Here is a 17,938-nt window from a genome sequence, read left to right on the forward strand (position 1 = left end):
CTGGGATTATAATAAATAAAATAATGGACGAGGCCTTAATTTTCCTGGTCGACCCGCAAATTAGGAACCGTAGTCCAAGTATTGGTCGTACCGTGTGTGCCCATCCAGGCCCTAGCGGAGGACTAAATCAACTTAAACTTGCAACTCTTCAATCTGTCAAAAAATGCTCACTGTTTTGACATTTTAGTATTTTACTTAGTACACCTCCAACCACAACATCAAAATAGCGTTCATGCTATTTTGATGTTGAACGCTATTTTGATGTTGGGGTTTCCTCCAACTGAGCTGCTCCATTTCTTTCTGCGCCAATTTAGCACATAGGAGTTTTCTTTTTTGAAAAAAAAATAAAAAACATTGAAAAAAGGAAAGAGTGGGTCGAACTCTTCACAAGAGCTCGACCCACTCATCTCGACTCACATAGATCGCAATTATTAATAAAATATAATATTAATTATATCACATATAAATATAATTATATCAGTAAATTTAAAAAATATACATTTGATAATTAATAAGAAAAAAATTAAATAAGTCAAATAAAAAATATTTCGATAATATTCTTTTTTAGAGTAAGATTTGAAGTAAATGTGTTGTAGATGAATATTGTATTTGATGCAGAAACTATATTATTTTAAAATAGAGTTGTTTTAGAATAGAGTTTTGGGTTGAATATGACTTAACAATGAGCCTAAAATTCTACATTAGAAAACATTTTGGTACAGAATACTTTGTTTACTATAAATTCAACATGAAACTGAAAACACTATAATTTTGAAACTAAAACTTTAATAGATTGTGTTAATGAATCACTTTCAAGTTAACATATTACAACTTTTAGCATAACTACCAAATTTCACTGAATAATACTAAATGTATAATCATCGTACAACGATATTTAAAACAATCATTTATAATATTTTGATATTATATTATGAAATTTAATAAATATAATTCTTATATTCAATTTTGTGTGTTATAAAAATTATTGTAGAAATATAATTGTATGTGTAACATTATTCAATTTCATTATATCATGTTTAAATATATCTTTCATTTCACCAAATGGGTTCTGGTATGATTTCATTATCCGCCAGATTTTTTCGAGGCCAGAAGCTGAAGTCATTCTAAACATTCCACTGAATCGAAGAGGTTGTACTGATATCAGATATTGGCATGGCAATTCAAATGGGAGATACTCAGTCAGAGATAGATATAGATTAGAAGCGAACATCTTTGCCCCCCACATTCTCAATCGTCTCATTCTTTGAAGGGACTACTTACCTACAACAACGAACTTGCAATCACACCATGTACCTACTGATTTAATTATGCATCGATTAGCCATTGTCTGCTGTTTTGTTTTTTTGTGAAAAAAGTTTGGAAAAAGACAATTTTTTGGAGTTATTTGTGCAAACTCAAGGAGTGTTCCTTTATTGATTGTGGCTTACTATTATTAAGCTTCTGCATGCCCCTAAGCTGTTACCAGTTGCAATTGATGTGGGATGGGCCTTTTCTTTGTTGGGTGCTTTTCGAGTGACAAGTACATCATGCAAAGTGATGCCTATGCAAGCACAAATTATTGCAGACAGTCTATGGAAGCGGCCGAACATTGGTCAGATGAGGCTTGATGTGGATGCAGGTTGAGATGAGGCAAAAAACATATTCAATGTTGGGGCCGTTGTTCGAGATTCTCATGGGCTTCTTTTAGGAGCCATGGCAAAATTGGTACGAAATCGGGGGTCGACTAAGGGTGCTGAATTAGAAGCTATAAGAGTTGGAATGGATTTCTGTGTGGCCCAACATTTTGCTAATGTTTGTATCTTTTCAGATTCTCTTCAGGCGGTTCATGCAGTAACCAAACCTAAAGATGAATTGGGATCAGTCGGTGCTTTAGCGTTGGAGATTCAATTTATGCTTCTGGAACATAATTTCCTATCGATACACCATATGAAGAGATCTACCAATGGAATAACTCATCTTTTAGCCCGCAGGGCTTTGATTTGGGTGTCTAATTTAGATTGGGTATCATGAGATTTTCCTAGTTAGTTGTTGAATGCAGTATAATATGATATATTTTTGACTTCTTAATGGATTTGTATACCTTCGAAAGAAAAAAAAATAGATAGATAGATGTAGCAAGTACATTGAAAGGAAAATCTTTTTCTTTTTTATGTTGCTATAAATATTTATAATTGAATATAGCTTACATTATATGTTCGTTTCTACTACAAGGATCACTTCAATTATTCGGTCGTGGCGTTGACGCGCGGCCATGAGTGCCCTTTTGATTTCTTTATTTCCGCCAATCGTCGTATAAAAAACCTATCCTCCCCAAATCTGGAGCTCGTCCCACATCTTCCATCGGCGGCGCGTGTTTTTCCTCGCCGAAAAAACCTGGAATGGGGCAGACCACTTCCGCCCCAGGCAATTCGTCGGTGGGTTCGACCCATTTCCGTCATCTCACCCGGCCCACCATCTCTGATCCCCCGGCGTTGGGTGTCGTTATGGTAAATCAACAGCAGGACTACACCTCCGAGATCCCCGACGAATGCTTAGGTTTAATTTTCCAGTCTCTGGGCGCAGGTGATAGGAAGCAAAGTTCCCTTGTCTGCCGTCGCTGGTTAGCAGTCGAAGGCCAGAACCGCCACCGTCTTGCCCTTAACGCTGTCAACGAGGTTGCCGTCCACCTCCCCGCGTTATTCAACCGGTTCGACTCCGTCACTAAACTCGCCCTCCGATGCGACCGCAAATCGGTCAGCATGAACGATGATGCGTTGACCTTGATCTCGCTGCGATGCCAAAACCTCACCCGCCTCAAGCTACGCGGCTGCCGCGAGATCTGCGATCAGGGTATGTTGGCCTTAGCTCAAAACTGCAAATCTTTGCGTAAATTCTCCTGTGGATCTTGTATGTTTGGAGCTAAAGGGATGAATGCTCTGCTGAATTATTGTTCTTCGTTAGAGGAACTTTCTGTTAAGCGTTTGCGGGGAATTAATGATGGGTTTACGGCAGAGCCTATCGGGCCAGGGATTGCTGCTTCATCGCTGAAATCAATTACTCTTAAGGAGCTTTATAATGGGCAGTGTTTTGGGCCCTTGATTATTGGTTCCAAAAATTTGAAAACTTTGAAGATTCTTAGGTGTTTGGGTGATTGGGACAGGTTATTGGAGAACATTACTGGCAGAAAAAATTGTTTAACTGAGATTCATTTGGAGAGGCTGCAGGTGACTGATGTGGGGCTGATGGCTCTCACTAAGTGCTCCGAATTAGAGATCTTGCACTTGGTGAAGGCTCCTGATTGCTCGAATTTCGGGATTTCAGCCATTGCTGAGGCTTGTAAGCTTTTGAGGAAACTCCATATTGATGGGTGGAGGACGAACAGAATAGGTGATGAGGGGTTGATTTCAATTGCAAATTATAGCGTAAATCTTGTGGAGCTTGTTCTCATTGGGGTAAACCCAACTTCTGTGAGTTTGATGACTATGGCGTCAAATTGTAAAAAATTGGAAAGATTAGCTCTTTGTGGTAGTGAAACCATTGGTGATCCTGAGATTTCTTGTATTGCAGCAAAATGTATCGGCGTTGAAGAAGCTCTGTATAAAGGGTTGTCGTGTTACAGATTCAGGGATTGAGGCTTTTGCATTGGGGTGTCCCAATTTGATGAAGATCAAAGTTAAGAAGTGCAAGGGAGTAACTAGTGAGGTTGCAGATTGGCTAAGGGCGAGGAGGGTATCTTTAGCTGTGAATTTAGATTCAGATGAGATTGAACCTGAGGTTATGGATGCGAGTACGAGTGATGGAGGAGCACAAGACGAAGGTGTTGAGTTTCCCCATATTATTAGTGGAGCAATGTCTAGTGGAATTGTAAATGTTGATGGTGCGTCAGGGAGTAATGGAGGTCGATCCTCAAATAAGTCAAGGTTTAGTCTTTTTGCGGCAAGGATATTTGTTGCTTGTGCTTTTCGGAAGTTATCAAATAATGGTGGTGGTGGTGGTGGTTTACGTGATAGCTTGTGAATGAATTGAATGAGTCATAATTGTGAACTCATTGGTCGATCTTGTTGCTGTGTTTAGACATGGTTTTGTCTCAACTTGAGTTTGTACTTTTGTTGTGTTTTAGTAGTGTCCAATGTAAATTCGCCACTCGGATCTGTTCAAACTGAGATCATTTTCCCCTGGCACTGTGCCATCCTATTGTAATCTACCAAGTTCATTCTTGGTGGCCAGCCAGTTGGCTCAATGGTTGACTAAAGGGCTTTAGTCCTGAGTACGAGTAACACTGAATACACGCGTTAACAAATGATGAGTATGATGCCATCTTCTTTTGTCTGACATTTGGTGCTTGCTATGCTTTTGTTTCGTTTCCGTCTTCCCAGAGTTGCAAATGAAATTTCCTCTTCTTAATTGCCACCGGTATTCTGTTCATGCATACATACATATATGTGTGGTGAAATTGTTTATAAAACAAGATATTCGAACAGGTGAAATTGGGAACTTAAAATGTGAATTCTGTCAAGTAACCAAAAAACTAAATCAATGTTTCTCCTGCATCGTCTCATGGGGTTTGCCCCTGTGCCATGCCCTTGGTTACTTATTTACTGTGTAATATATTGATCATATTTATAATACGTGGATCCCTAGTATAAAATCTAGATCTCTGTGGCACGGACTAATTTACCGATAGATGGTTCCATAAATAATGTACCATGATTCCTTGCATTAACAGCAGAAAATAGGGATTTTATAAAGTCGGCCTTCTGCCTCATTGAGAAAGCCACATACAACATAAAAAAAGACCATTTAACAAACATTGAAGCTATAGCAGACAAAAGGATCGTAACAACCAAAGGGTTACGTTTTACATTCTGTTATGGACGAATCCAAATGGCCTACAACCAGCAGTCATCACTAAGCATTATTATCAATCACTTTCATCATCATCGTCATCTCCAAAGCTAAAAACTGAAGCATCTGCTGCAATAGCCTTTAAATCAGTGGACTTCATGTTTGGGTTGGAGGAAGCTCTTTGAATACCTTAAAGTTTCATTTCATGGGATGTATCGAAATGGGAACCAGGTGAGTTCCTATCAAGCGAAAGCTGTTCGTGTAAGGCTTAATAGAAATGTTACTGAAATGTAAGCAAATTCATAATTGATTTTATTGATAACAAGGCTTATATAGCCATACAACTCTAACTGAAAGGGGAGAAAAAACAGTCCACAAATTTATTTGAGGGCCACGGCTATTGAAAAAGTCAAGAAACAAACAATCCTGAATTATTGGTATTTATTCTAACAGTACTTTGAAATAGTTAGTCCTAAAATATTAACTCCAACAATTCCTCCCTTGAACTTATTGTTATTGATAATGCAATTAGTTCATCTCAGGAACAGTGCACACTCCAAGTTCTTCACGGAACTTTTGGAAATCTCCCAATTTTAGCGGCTTTGTCATCAGATCAGCAACTTGATTTTGAGTTCCACAATAAACCAGATGAACAACTCCTTCCTTTGTAAGATCTCTAAGAAAGTGAAATCGCACATCTATGTGTTTGGACCGACCATGTAAGACTGGATTTTTGGATAACTTGATGGCAGAATTGTTGTCACACATCACCATGGTGCTTTCTTCTTGTAGATAACCAAGTTCTTTCAAAACATTCCTCATCCAAACAGCTTGGCATGCACAAGCTGCTGCTGCCACAAACTCCGCCTCAGTAGTTGATAAAGTGACAATGGGGTGCTTTCTAGATGACCAAGCTACTCCACCCTCACTCATCATAAACACGTAACCAGAAGTACTTTTACGATCTTCCATATCTCCTGCATAATCACTATCTGTGAAAGCCAACAAGTTTTCTGCTCCTCCCTTCTTGTAGAAGATTTCATAATTCATGGTTCCTTTCAAATACCTTAAGGTCCTTTTTGCTACTTGGAAGTGCAACTCAGTTGGATTGGCCATAAATCGACTAATCAGACTTACAACAAACATTAGATCAGGTCGTGTGGCTGTGAGATACATGAAGCTTCCCACAATCTGTTTGAAATAAGTCTCATCCACTTTGACTCCTTTCTCATCTCTGCATAATTTATACCTCGGAACCATGGGATTACAGACTGCATTGCTTTCCTTCATCCCAAAACGATCCAACACTTCTGCTGCATATTTCCTTTGACAAATAAAAATGCCTTCTGTCTTGTGTAGAACTTCTATTCCAAGAAAAAATCTCATTTTTCCTAAGTCAGTCATATCAAACTCTTTCTTCATTGAACATTTAAATTCAATTATCATATCTGCATCATTACCAGTGAACAAAAGATCATCAACATAAATACTCACAATGAGAATCTTACCTTCATTGCTTCGTTTGATAAATAATGTGTGTTCACTGTGACTTGCTTGAAAGCCGTCCTTAATGAAATAAGATTCAATCCGACTAAACCAAGCTCTTGGGGCTTGTTTTAGTCCGTAAAGCGCCTTATACAGCTTGTACACTTTCTGCTCATTTCTCTTCTTTTCGTACCCCTTCGGTTGCTCCACATAAACTTCCTCGCTTAGCTCTCCATATAAAAATGCAGATTTGACATCTAGTTGGTAAAGCTTCCAGCCTTTGTTTGCAGCAAGTGCTATGATCATCCTCACAGTGTCCATTCTTGCTACAGGTGCGTACAGCTCTGTATAATCTACTCCATGTTGTTGGGAATAACCTTTAACCACCAACCTTGCTTTATATTTGTCAACTTCTCCGAGCTCATTCAGTTTAGTTTTGTAGACCCATTTCACTCCTATTTTTTTTGCCCCAGCTGGTAAATCTACTAACTTCCATGTTTGATTTTTTTCAATAGAATTAATTTCTTCATCCATGGCCAATCTCCATTTCAGACTTTCCACAGCTTCCTCAAAATTCACTGGATCTGAAGATACAATAAGTGCCATATTCATTTCTTCTAATAGACCTTGACCTGAAACATAGTCTCTCATCCACATGGGAGAATGTCTAATTCTGTTCACCCTGGCATTCATGCCTACTTCATCACTGGTACTTGAGGAAACATGTGCATCTTTGGTTTCATCAAATTCAGCTTCTTCCTCTTCTGTATTTTCTTCACATTCTTCTTCATCATGGGTAGTACTTTCACTATCTTTCCATTCTAAATCTATTGACAGGTCCTTTTCGTAGCCTGCATCCCAATTCCATTGACTTTCTTCTTCAAAAAACACATCTCGACTCAAAATAATTTTTTTTTGTAATAGGATCATACAATCTGTACCCTTTTGACTCATCACTAATACCAAGAAGTAAACATTTCATGCTCTTATCTTCGAGTTTCGTCCTCTTAGCATCTGGAATATGGACATGCCCAATACATCCAAATACTTTGAAGTGCTCCACTGATGGTTTTTCTCCACTCCAAGCCTCTTCTGGAGTCATTTCCTTAACAGCTAGTGTAGGTGATCGGTTCAAAACATACACTGCCCATCTCACTGCTTCAGGCCAGAAAGTCTTAGGCATCTTTTTTTCTGATAACATTGATCTCACAAGGTTCATTATCGTTCGATTCTTGTGTTCGGCTACTCCATTTTGCTGCGGAGTGTAAGCCATAGTTAACTGCCTTTTTATCCCATTCTGCTTGCAAAATTCGTTAAAATCTATAGATTTAAATTCTCCTCCCCTATCTGTACGCAAACAATAGGCAAACCAGTTTCCTTTTCCACGAACACTTTGAAACACTTGAAGAGATAAAATGCTTCTGATTTTTCTAATAAAAAATATATCCATGCTTTTCTAGAGAAATCATCTATGAAGCATAATATGTACCTCTTTTTACTGTTGGAAGCAGGAGTAATAGGGCCACAGATGTCTGCATGAACCAATTGTAATTTCTGAGTTGCTCTCCACTTGCTTTTCTTTGGAATTGGATCACGATGTTGTTTGCCCTTCATGCAATCGGAACACACAACAGAGGAAACTGGTAATTGGGGTAGTCAAGTAACCATACCTTTTGATTGCAACAGAGTTAGTCCCTTGTGGCTGAGATGAGCATATCTACAATGCCATAGGTGAGTTGTGTCTTGTGTTGTGGTGTTGAAGCATGATTCCTTTTGAGACAACAAAACGAACATTCTGTTTGCTGTCATGTTTGTCTGAATAATCAGACCCTTTTGAGGATGATATATTCGACACATTCCTGATTGAAATAGTATGATCAAGCCTCTCTCCTGTAGTTGACCTATACTCAAAAGATTATTCTTGAGTTCAGGTATATAATAAACTTCAGTGACTACATAAGTTACTCCACACACCATCAACTTCACACTTCCCTTTCCGAGTACATTCATTTTAGTGTCATTTCCAAGTTTTACCACATGTCTAAAGGTGTCATCCATCTCATGAAATACTGATTTATCTCCACACATGTGATTTGAGCATCCCGAGTCCAAGAACCAGACCTCTTCCTTTTTTGTGTTGTTCATCTCTACATATGACATCAACAAGAGCTCTTCTTGTTCATCTAACTCAGCATAATTTGCCTCCTTGTCCAAGGCAGGACATTCATATTGATAATGACCGAGTTTGTGACATTTATAGCATTCAATCGTGGCTCGATCGAAACTTTGTCTTCCTCTTCCTCTACCTCGTCCTCTAAATGTGCTTCTACCTCTTCCTCGTGTAGGAAACTTCTCCCCCGTACTTACTTTCAAAGCATGATCTTCTCCATTTTTCCTTCGAAACTTTTGTTCATGCACAATCAAGGAGCTCTGCAGCTCATCAACAGTGAGAGAATCCATGTCTTTTGACTCCTCAATAGAACATACAATGTAGTTGAATTGTTCTATTAAGGACCGTAGAATTTTCTCCACCACTTTGACATCTGACATGTCTTCTCCATAGTTTCTTATGTTATTAGCAACCAGCATCACTCTTGAGAAGTAGGTGGAAACCGATTCTCCAACCTGCATTTCCAGAATTTCAAAATCTCGACGAAGTGCCTGGAGTTGTGCACGTTGAACCCTTGCATTTCCTTGAAACTTTCTCTTCATTGACTCCCAAATTTGTTTGGACGTATCCTTTTGAAGGATGGTTTTCAAAATTAACTTGTCAATTGACTGAAAGAGATAGTTTTTCACCTTTAAATCCTTGAGCTTAAGATCATCCAATGTCTTTTTCTGTGCGGCTGTCAAAACTTCTGTTTCTCCAGGTTCAGAGTAACCAATTTCGATGAGATTCCAGTATTCCTTAGATCGCAAAAAGTTTTCCATCTGCATACTCCAGTGGTCATAATCTCCATCGAACTTAGGAATGCTAGGTTGAGCAAAACCAATGTTTCCTTCTGCTGCCATTTCTCAATCACTCCCTAAGTGTTTCACTCTTGCTCTCAAGTGTTTTGCTCTCTTAGATTAGGATACTGCAGTTCCTAACCACACTCGGAAATCTCACTCTCAACCTGGCTCTGATATCAATTTGTAAGGCTTAATAAAAATGTTACGGAAATGTAAGCAAATTCATAATTGATTTTATTGATAACAAGGCTTATATAGCCATACAACTCTAACTGAAATGGAAGAAAAAACAGTCCACAAATTTATTTGAGGGCCACGGCTATTGAAAAAGTCAAGAAACAAACAATCCTGAATTATTGGTATTTATTCTAACAGTACTTTGAAATAGTTAGTCCTAAAATATTAACTCCAACAGTTCGGTCTTAAGTGATGCTCGAAATTTGTTCACCAGGGGAACTGCCAGATTTGGGATGTGAGGCAGTTCCTGGCCCAATCTTGCTTCTTGAATCTGCAGGTTCCTCCGCATCACTATCAGAAAACAGATCGTCTTCTTTTTTGTTTTCTGGAGGCATTGCTTTGATCTGGATTAGCTTTATGTTCACTGCTTGAATCTTCAGGTTCTTCCGCATCTCAATGTTGCATGGTGTCACGGTTGATTTTATCCTTCGTCGGGACTGTCCCATCATAATCTATAATCACAATTTCAACTTTAAATCCTCGGGTGGGCAATTTTCTCTGCAGAAAGTAAGCTAAATCAGCAAAAGATATAGAACCTTTCCATCGTTATAGGGGATTATTAAATGATTTATCATAGAAAGGAATGGACTGCTGAATTCCGATTTTCAAAAGATTTGTTCAAAAAGAATCCACTCTATTACCTCGACTGAAATATATGGGTAAGCCATTAGTCAGAGCTAAACCACTAGATTTCTTTACATGAGATGGTGTTGGTGCAGGACGTCAAGAAAAGTGTATGATAACAGAAGGAACTTACCCTGTCAAAGCCATCGAGGTCAGAACCAGCTAAAGTCACTCTAATTTCCATCATAATCGTGTTCGACCAGCTGAGAAGAAAGTACATTTCATGACGTAAACAATGTGAGTTATATTGCTAATGCCACTTGAAGGATAAAAATGTAAGTTCAAAAGAATAAGTGACTACTCTATCTGTAGGTTCATGGTAAAATTGGTTCTATCACACCAACACAAAATAACAAAGTAGGCTAAGATGATGACGAGTTTTGTCCATGCTGACTGATTTGTGCGTCAGAAGGCATGGGAACAAGTATTCCTTGTTGACAATTCTCACTTTTAGATGAGCATTGCTGAGAAGAAAATAGATGTTTTCTCTTTCGTTGAAGAAAATTAATAATTCTCTACCTAATTCTGAGATGAATTTCAGCGAGATGAACTTATTACCAGACAGAACATGGAAGGACAATTCACTGACCAATAGAAATCTCCTTGGTCTTCATCTCAACCAAAAAGAAGTTCAACTGACTAGGAATGCTGAATTCAAAACCATGCAAAAAATTTACAAATCATTCAGGATTTCCCTCTCTTTAATGTAAGTCAATATAAGAATCCAGTCAGTTAGTTGACTGGCAGCATGTCTTGAGTTTTTCGATTCTAAGCAACAACAAACATAGATAAGAAAACCAAATGTAGAAGTATACGACATTAAACAAAAGCAATATTTTGCATCCTTATTCTGCATCCCTCCTTCAACAGGTTCAGACCCTATGCCAATCAAAGCAATCTATCAAAAACCACTGTGGCTACAAGTGTCTTTACTTCGTTGCAACTAAATATTCAGCTTCAACTTTCTACGTCTGTAACATGGGACACATTTTCGTCTTTCATTTTTCCATGATATTAAAAACTATGAACAACCTCAAAATTCCAAAAAATCTGGCAATTTTCACTAACCCTTAGATGAAACTCAAGTAATAAATTAATGATTTTTGCTTACTCGTTTAACATTGCTCGTGAAAGTGTTCATACTGACATACATCTTATGCAAACAAGTAGTTGCTCGAATGAGAGTGAATGACATTATGCTAGTAAATCTAGGTTCTAGCTGAATAACATTTCACATACAACATAAAAAAGGTAACAAATTCCTGTAGATATTCAGATTCGTAAAGCCTGCTAAATTTCGAATATTTTAATACATGGTTCACGGATCTCTAACCTCGACAGAAGATTGCGAAACTCCGCTTAGTAGATTCAAAATCACTGAAGAGTGAATGAGAGTAAAACGTGTTATGAAGAATCCATCAACAATCTAGACTGTGATTGGAGATGAATTTCAGCTACTGGGAATTCGCCTTGTAGGATGCGATCCTACTCTGCATCATGTTGGATTTTGTGCTGTGATTCGCCGCGGCAGATTTCTTGAACGCATCAGATGTAATGCCATGTAACGGTCAATGTTGGATTAACGGGCCGACACGGGCCTTTCTGAGAAATTGGATTGGATATTATCGAGCCCATGCATTTCCAGGGCCGCAATTGGTGACGTATTCAGCATTTAAAAAAGACAGGTGAAAAATTAAATTGTCTTCTTCAAAAAAATACTAATAATGTTTTTCGCACGACAAAAAAAATTATGAATTTTAAAATTTTGTGATTATTATTTATTATATTTTCCCCAATTTTTTTCGATAGTATAGGGGGGAATTTCACATTTATGGATTCTGCGTTTTCATTTTATTTATTTAAAAAAAAACTATCACCAAATTTTTTTTTTGCAATAAACCCAAAAAAATTCATGGAAGCTAGTATTGAAAGTAGCCCTGTAAAGTTCATTGCAATCCGACAAGAAACATATATTGAACCGACAAGGATTCCTGAAACACGTTTAAGAAAATTGCTTTTACAACTATTACCATATTTATCTTTTTTTTACACATTAGCACTATATTATTATTATTTTTTGTTCTCCGGGACGTTAAGAGACACTAGTTACGTAAAACTATTTCTAGTCATTCTCATGTATCTGCTTATTCATAGTTTGTCTCCATCGATATTCTTCCTCAGCATTGACGGAGGGTCCTTGACACTCCTCGAGTAGGGATGTAAATGAACCAAACCGTTTGTGACCTATTCGAAGCTCGATTCGATAAAAGCTCGTTTGAGTTCGTTTAATAAGGCTCGTTAAGATAAACAAACCAAACTCAAGCTTTACAGTATTCGGCTCGTTAGCTCGTGAACATGTTCGTTGGTAAGTTCATGAGTAATCTTTTAGATGAAAAAATAATAGTTTTGATATTTGATTTATTGATTTTGCATATTATTTATGAAATATATAGAAAAATATATTAAATTTATTTATTATAATACATTTACAAATTTTAATAAGGATAATATATTTTTCTTTAAATATATAATTTATTTTTATTTAGTTTAATGAAAAAATTTAAATGTATAATTCATATTTATTAAGCTTGTTTAGGCTCGATAAAGGTTTGAATAAACTCGTGAGCCATAAGCTCGAGTTCGGCTCGATTATAAACGAGTCAAGCTCAAACATTCAAGAGTTCGGCTCGGCTCGACTCGATTACATCCCTACCCTCTGTAACTATTACCATATTTATCTCTTTTTACATATTAGCACTATATTATTATTATTTTCATCACCACACAATTTCACTAATATTCATATATTGATCATTGTTATGATATATTAATTTACTCTTAAATCTGGTCACATTAGTATTTGATCATTTAAACTCGGCCACCGAATGATTCTTAAGATGCTCAAAGAGGGTAAATTCACTCCAGTGATGCAATTGAAGTGAAAATTTTCTTAAGGAAAAAAAAAAAAAACGACCCTCATATTCTACAAATTAAGTCGGGAATTTTGGATAATAATTTTTCCAAATTCTCCTAAACTTCCACGAGGAATATCTCCCATAGGATTAAAAGGTAAATAAAGTAGTTTATATTGGAAATTAATAAATTGGATGTGAGAGCAAGAGGAAAAAGACAAGAGTGGAGTTCATAAATGGAGGCATGTGATTCCAAGTCCAATTTATTCAAATTCAAACGTAGCATTATCACACTACACAAACAACCAATCATCCAACACGTCTTTTTACGACATTCGTACGCCATTGGCTCACCGGGTTGACATCTTCGCCCCAAAGTTTAATTAATATTATATTATATATCCGACAAAATTTATACAAAAGATTCAATCAATTAAACTAATAAATATTATAGTTTTTCAATAGAATCTTGCATGCATGTCTCACTTAAAATTTGAAATAGTAAGACCGATTCTTAATGTTTCAACTGGACCCCACCTCACACCTAAAAGGTCAAAGTCTTGGAAGCGTAGTTTCTTCCTTCTCCTCTTGTCTCAATCTTAAAACGCAAGTTGTGACCAACTTACCTAGCCTCAACGTAATAAATAAATTTGAAACAAAAACACTAATTATAGTCGATAAAAGACGGAAAATTTTGGTCCTGAATTTAAACGAATAGATATTCTAATTAAGATTTACGGTCAAGAAGTCTAAAAATGTAAAGTTTTTCCCTATTTAGGATCCATGGAAATTACGGATGATATAAATCATATGATTAAAGTTCGATGAATGAAATTGAGGATGTCATTGGGGTTCTTATGAGATAATAGATGTTTGCGAGATTAAAATAAAAATGTTAAAATACTATTGATCGACCAATTTTGCTTTATGGCTCGTAATGTTCGATCATTATGAGACTACATATGCATAAGATGACGGTAGAAAATACGTATATGTTAAGATAGATGTGTGACAAAACATACAAGTATAAAATTAGGAATGAAAAGTTCATGAGCTATTTAGATGTAGCTCCCGTAGATGATAAGATCAGAGAGAGAGTCTGATATGGTTCGGTATGTGAAGAGGAGATAAATTGACATGTTAATTAAATGAGTAGAATAAGTTGTAGACTATTGAAAATTTGAATAAAAATAATTAAAAAAGATATCTTAGATCTTATTTTAAAATAAATGTGAAAAAAAAACTTAATTTAGATAATTAATATTCATCTATAGCTAATGAGAATGTTTGATGATGATGTTAATAATAATAATAAAAAAAGTGTTGCATTTGTATTTATCAGCCATTCTTGTCGCACGAGATTCGATATAGTAATATGATCCAAGGGTGCAGATGTGATCTTTATTCGCACCTAAATTAGACGATGCAGATAAAGTGACAGGTCAGTGACCTACTGTTTACTTTACCATCCACCACCTCTCTATTTCCTATTTTAACTCACCAATCTCCAGTTTCGTTTTCACGATAAATATCTTCCCATTTCATACGTTCAACGTTCCCTTTTCTTCTCTTCTCTACATTACTGTGGGATGCATACATAGAGACTTTAAAAAGAAGCACATATTTTAATCGGTGGCAGCGGCCATGGCTGTGGAGCTCATGATGAATTACAGGAAGAGCAGTCTTCTGATACAGTCAGAAGAATACGCTGCGAAAGAAGCTGCTTCTGGGCTACAAAGTGTTGAAAAGCTCTTGAAACTGTTCACGTCGGAGCAAGATCGAAGCCCGTATGAAATGGGGATGGATTACGCAGCGGTGGCGGATGTCGCCGTGAGCAAGTTTAAGAGAGTTATTTCTCTTCTTGCCCGGACGCGAACCGGCCATGCTCGGTTCAGAAGAGCTCCCCTAACTTCTGCTTCTGCTGCTGCTGCTACTGCTACTGCTTATAATCCGGACTCGTCTCCTGATTCTGTGCTGATTCCCAATATGGTTATGGAAAACCCTCGAGCAGAAACTCAAAGTTATGCCAAAGTTTACTGTCCTACACCGATTCAACAAGTCCCAGCTTCAGATTATCATCATGTTCTGATGAAAAATGGAGTGGAAAATGTCAAAGAATCGGGGTCTAAGACGATTAGTTTCTCTTACTCGCCGATGGTTTCCCGAGGGAATTCGTTTTTATCATCGATGACCGGCGGCGATCTTTCCGAAACTAAGCAGCTGCAGAAAACAACGTCTTCCTCGGTGCTGCACATGATTGGTAGTCTTTCTCAGGTTTCGAATTCTACCGGGAAGCCTCCTCTATTATCTTGTTCTTCTTTTAAGAGGAAATGCACTTCGTCGGAAAACGTCGTATCCGGCGGGTGCAGTGGCTCCTCCGGCCGCTGCCACTGTTCAAAAAGAAAGTGAGTATTTGGTAGAAGACCTAAACTATTCAGCGTCTGTTTCATAATTCTTCAACACAAGATTAAGCTTTGATTTTCATTTTAATGGCAGGAAACTGAGAGTAAAGAGAGTGATCAGGATTCCCGCGATCAGCATGAAGATGTCTGATATTCCACCGGATGATTATTCCTGGAGAAAATACGGGCAGAAACCCATCAAAGGTTCTCCACATCCTAGGTACCAAAGGTTCTTCATTTCAGTAATTTGAGGGAACATATAACAAGAAATCCAAGTTTTATTTCACTAATTGAGTAGCATTTTCACACAGCACAAGTTAATAAAGTGTCATCGTTCCTTCACCGTGAGATGGGGTGAAAATTCGCCAAATCTACCAATATATAGCTGCTTATTTAAGGGATCTCCTTTCCCAAAAGTTTCCTATTTCATCCTCTCTAAGCCCAGATTTATCGAGTAGTGATTATTTTTAGATCTCACATAAAATCAGTTAAGCTTGTGGTATTATTAATAATAATAAAAATTGCAGAGGTTACTACAAGTGCAGTAGCGTTCGAGGGTGCCCGGCCCGTAAACATGTGGAGAGGGCTTTGGACGATCCATCAATGCTAGTCGTCACATATGAAGGCCAGCACAATCATTCTCTCGCCATTGCTGAAACCAATAGTACCATGATTTTAGAGTCTTCTTAATTAATCACAATACAATATATATGTACGTATGCATGGTAGCTAGGTAGCTACTCCAAAGAAGGGCTGCCTAAAATATTTGTATGTCTAACACTCTGGACATTTATTTGGGTTTATGGCTGAATTTGTCCATATGGGCGCATCTGTTCGGACTTCGCCAAAGGTTAGGAGTGAAGTTTCTTTTATTTCTTGTACGATGCGAATTTCGAGATTATCAACTTGTATTATATTTTAATATTTATTTCTTAAAACAAAAGGTATGGTCAGTCGTAGATTTGATGCGATTTGTGCAATGTGGGACTGAGCAATTAATTCCCATTCTTATTTTATTTTTGTTTTTGTATCTAATTGAATAGTGAGTATGTATGTGTGGTATTTGTATAGTTAAATTCCCCCCTTTTTTTTTTAAAAAAAAAAAAGGGTGTTGGGATATTTATCTTTCTTTAGTTTAGTTAATTTGTCGTGTGCTTTTGCTTTTGTTTCTTGTCTTTTTTATGCTTAACTAATCCTCCTTTGGATTTGCATCGGCTCGAATCTCAATATGTAACTTTGGCATCCGATTTCCCACTATTTTTTAAGAATATTGTTTTTAAAAAGTATATAGTAAATAATTAATGTTGAACAAATATATATCTGACAATTATTCAATGACGAAGAATAATTGCAGATAGTGCCAATATTAGACTTCGCCATGTAAAAAAGTCTACGATCACAGCGCAAAAGGGTCGTTGTCTGATTTCACTTTGACTGATCACATCATTTTAATTATTTTTATCCGATCCGTGTGAAAACTTCCATGCTACACACGGTGGATCGTAGAATTCCCCAACGTTTGTTTCTTGAATTAAAACCTAAAAAAGTGTCGTTTTAATAATAAGGAAGATGGTTGAAAAATGAAAGAAAATATTAGGTAAACATGTCGCTTAGAGTAATAATGACGAAGCATTTAGCTTGTGTGTTGGACGGTTGACCAAGAAAATTAAAAGCGGAAGGGGTTGGCAGTTGGGATGGCCAAAGTTAGATATTGCTGTGTACTGTAAAATGAATGCATGAAAAATTATTTTAATGCCTAGAATGATATTGAATATCAGGTAATTTGGTTGGGGTAGGGGGTTAGGAAATTAAGAGTGAGTTTGGTTTCAAATTGCGTAGAATTATGTTTGCATTGTTTGGACTGACGTAAAGTCAAAATATGCAGCTGCGTGATTAATATGGTAGAGTTTTACAACGGGACCTACACAAGTATTCACGACTCTGGTTTCTTCCGAGCTTGGCGTACGTTGTCTGTCATTTATGGCAACCTTTGCGGCTTTTGATTATTTTAATTAACAATATTTTGAATGGATCTTTTAACTGTATATGATGCCGGAGATGGATGATCGATACCAATGGGAGTTTGTAGATTGTTGGAAATATAAGAATACGATACGAGAAATACACACTTGTATCGTTGTGAGATCAAAAACAAAAATTATGTTTTTGTTTTGAATTAAAGTTTTAACAAATTCGAGAAACTTTTCATAATCAATGCATCTGATAAATTTATATTAGTTGTATCGATTGTTACACTAAAATATTACATGAGATTGTTTTCTCATGGAATTCTGGCACGAAAAACCATTTTTTAAAGAGGCAAAAACTTATGTGAGACGGTCTCACGAGTCTTATTTTGTGAGAATGATATCTTATTTGGGTCATCCATGAAAAAATATTACTTTTTATTGTGAGAGCATTACCTTTTATTGTGAATATCGGTAGAGTTGACCCGTCTCACAGATAAAGATTCGTGAGAGC

At 37.0% G+C, this 17,938-nt stretch overlaps 1 protein-coding gene, 1 long non-coding RNA gene and 1 pseudogene across 2 annotated transcripts; 2 read left to right on the top strand and 1 right to left on the bottom strand.

Annotated features, from left to right (window-relative positions):
* The first annotated feature begins 2,201 nt into the window (after positions 1–2,201).
* LOC142537000 (F-box protein At1g47056-like) lies at positions 2,202–4,340 on the top strand (annotated as a pseudogene).
* Positions 4,341–9,549: 5,209 nt separating this feature from the next.
* LOC142538086 (uncharacterized) lies at positions 9,550–11,724 on the bottom strand. Its single transcript, XR_012818642.1, has 3 exons — positions 11,477–11,724; positions 10,277–10,346; positions 9,550–10,017 (listed from the first exon to the last, which is right to left on the bottom strand). It is a non-coding gene; the product is annotated as an uncharacterized LOC142538086 (long non-coding RNA).
* Positions 11,725–14,555: 2,831 nt separating this feature from the next.
* LOC142537001 (putative WRKY transcription factor 15) lies at positions 14,556–16,544 on the top strand. The gene is made up of 3 exons (XM_075642513.1): positions 14,556–15,460; positions 15,552–15,677; positions 15,985–16,544. The coding sequence occupies exons 1-3, from the start codon at positions 14,700–14,702 to the stop codon at positions 16,145–16,147; spliced, it is 1,050 nt and encodes a 349-aa protein (XP_075498628.1). The 5' UTR covers positions 14,556–14,699; the 3' UTR covers positions 16,148–16,544.
* Positions 16,545–17,938: the final 1,394 nt, after the last annotated feature.

Source organism: Primulina tabacum, chromosome 2 (assembly GCF_025594145.1).
Source record: "Primulina tabacum isolate GXHZ01 chromosome 2, ASM2559414v2, whole genome shotgun sequence".
NCBI classification, from domain to species: Eukaryota; Viridiplantae; Streptophyta; class Magnoliopsida; order Lamiales; family Gesneriaceae; genus Primulina; species Primulina tabacum.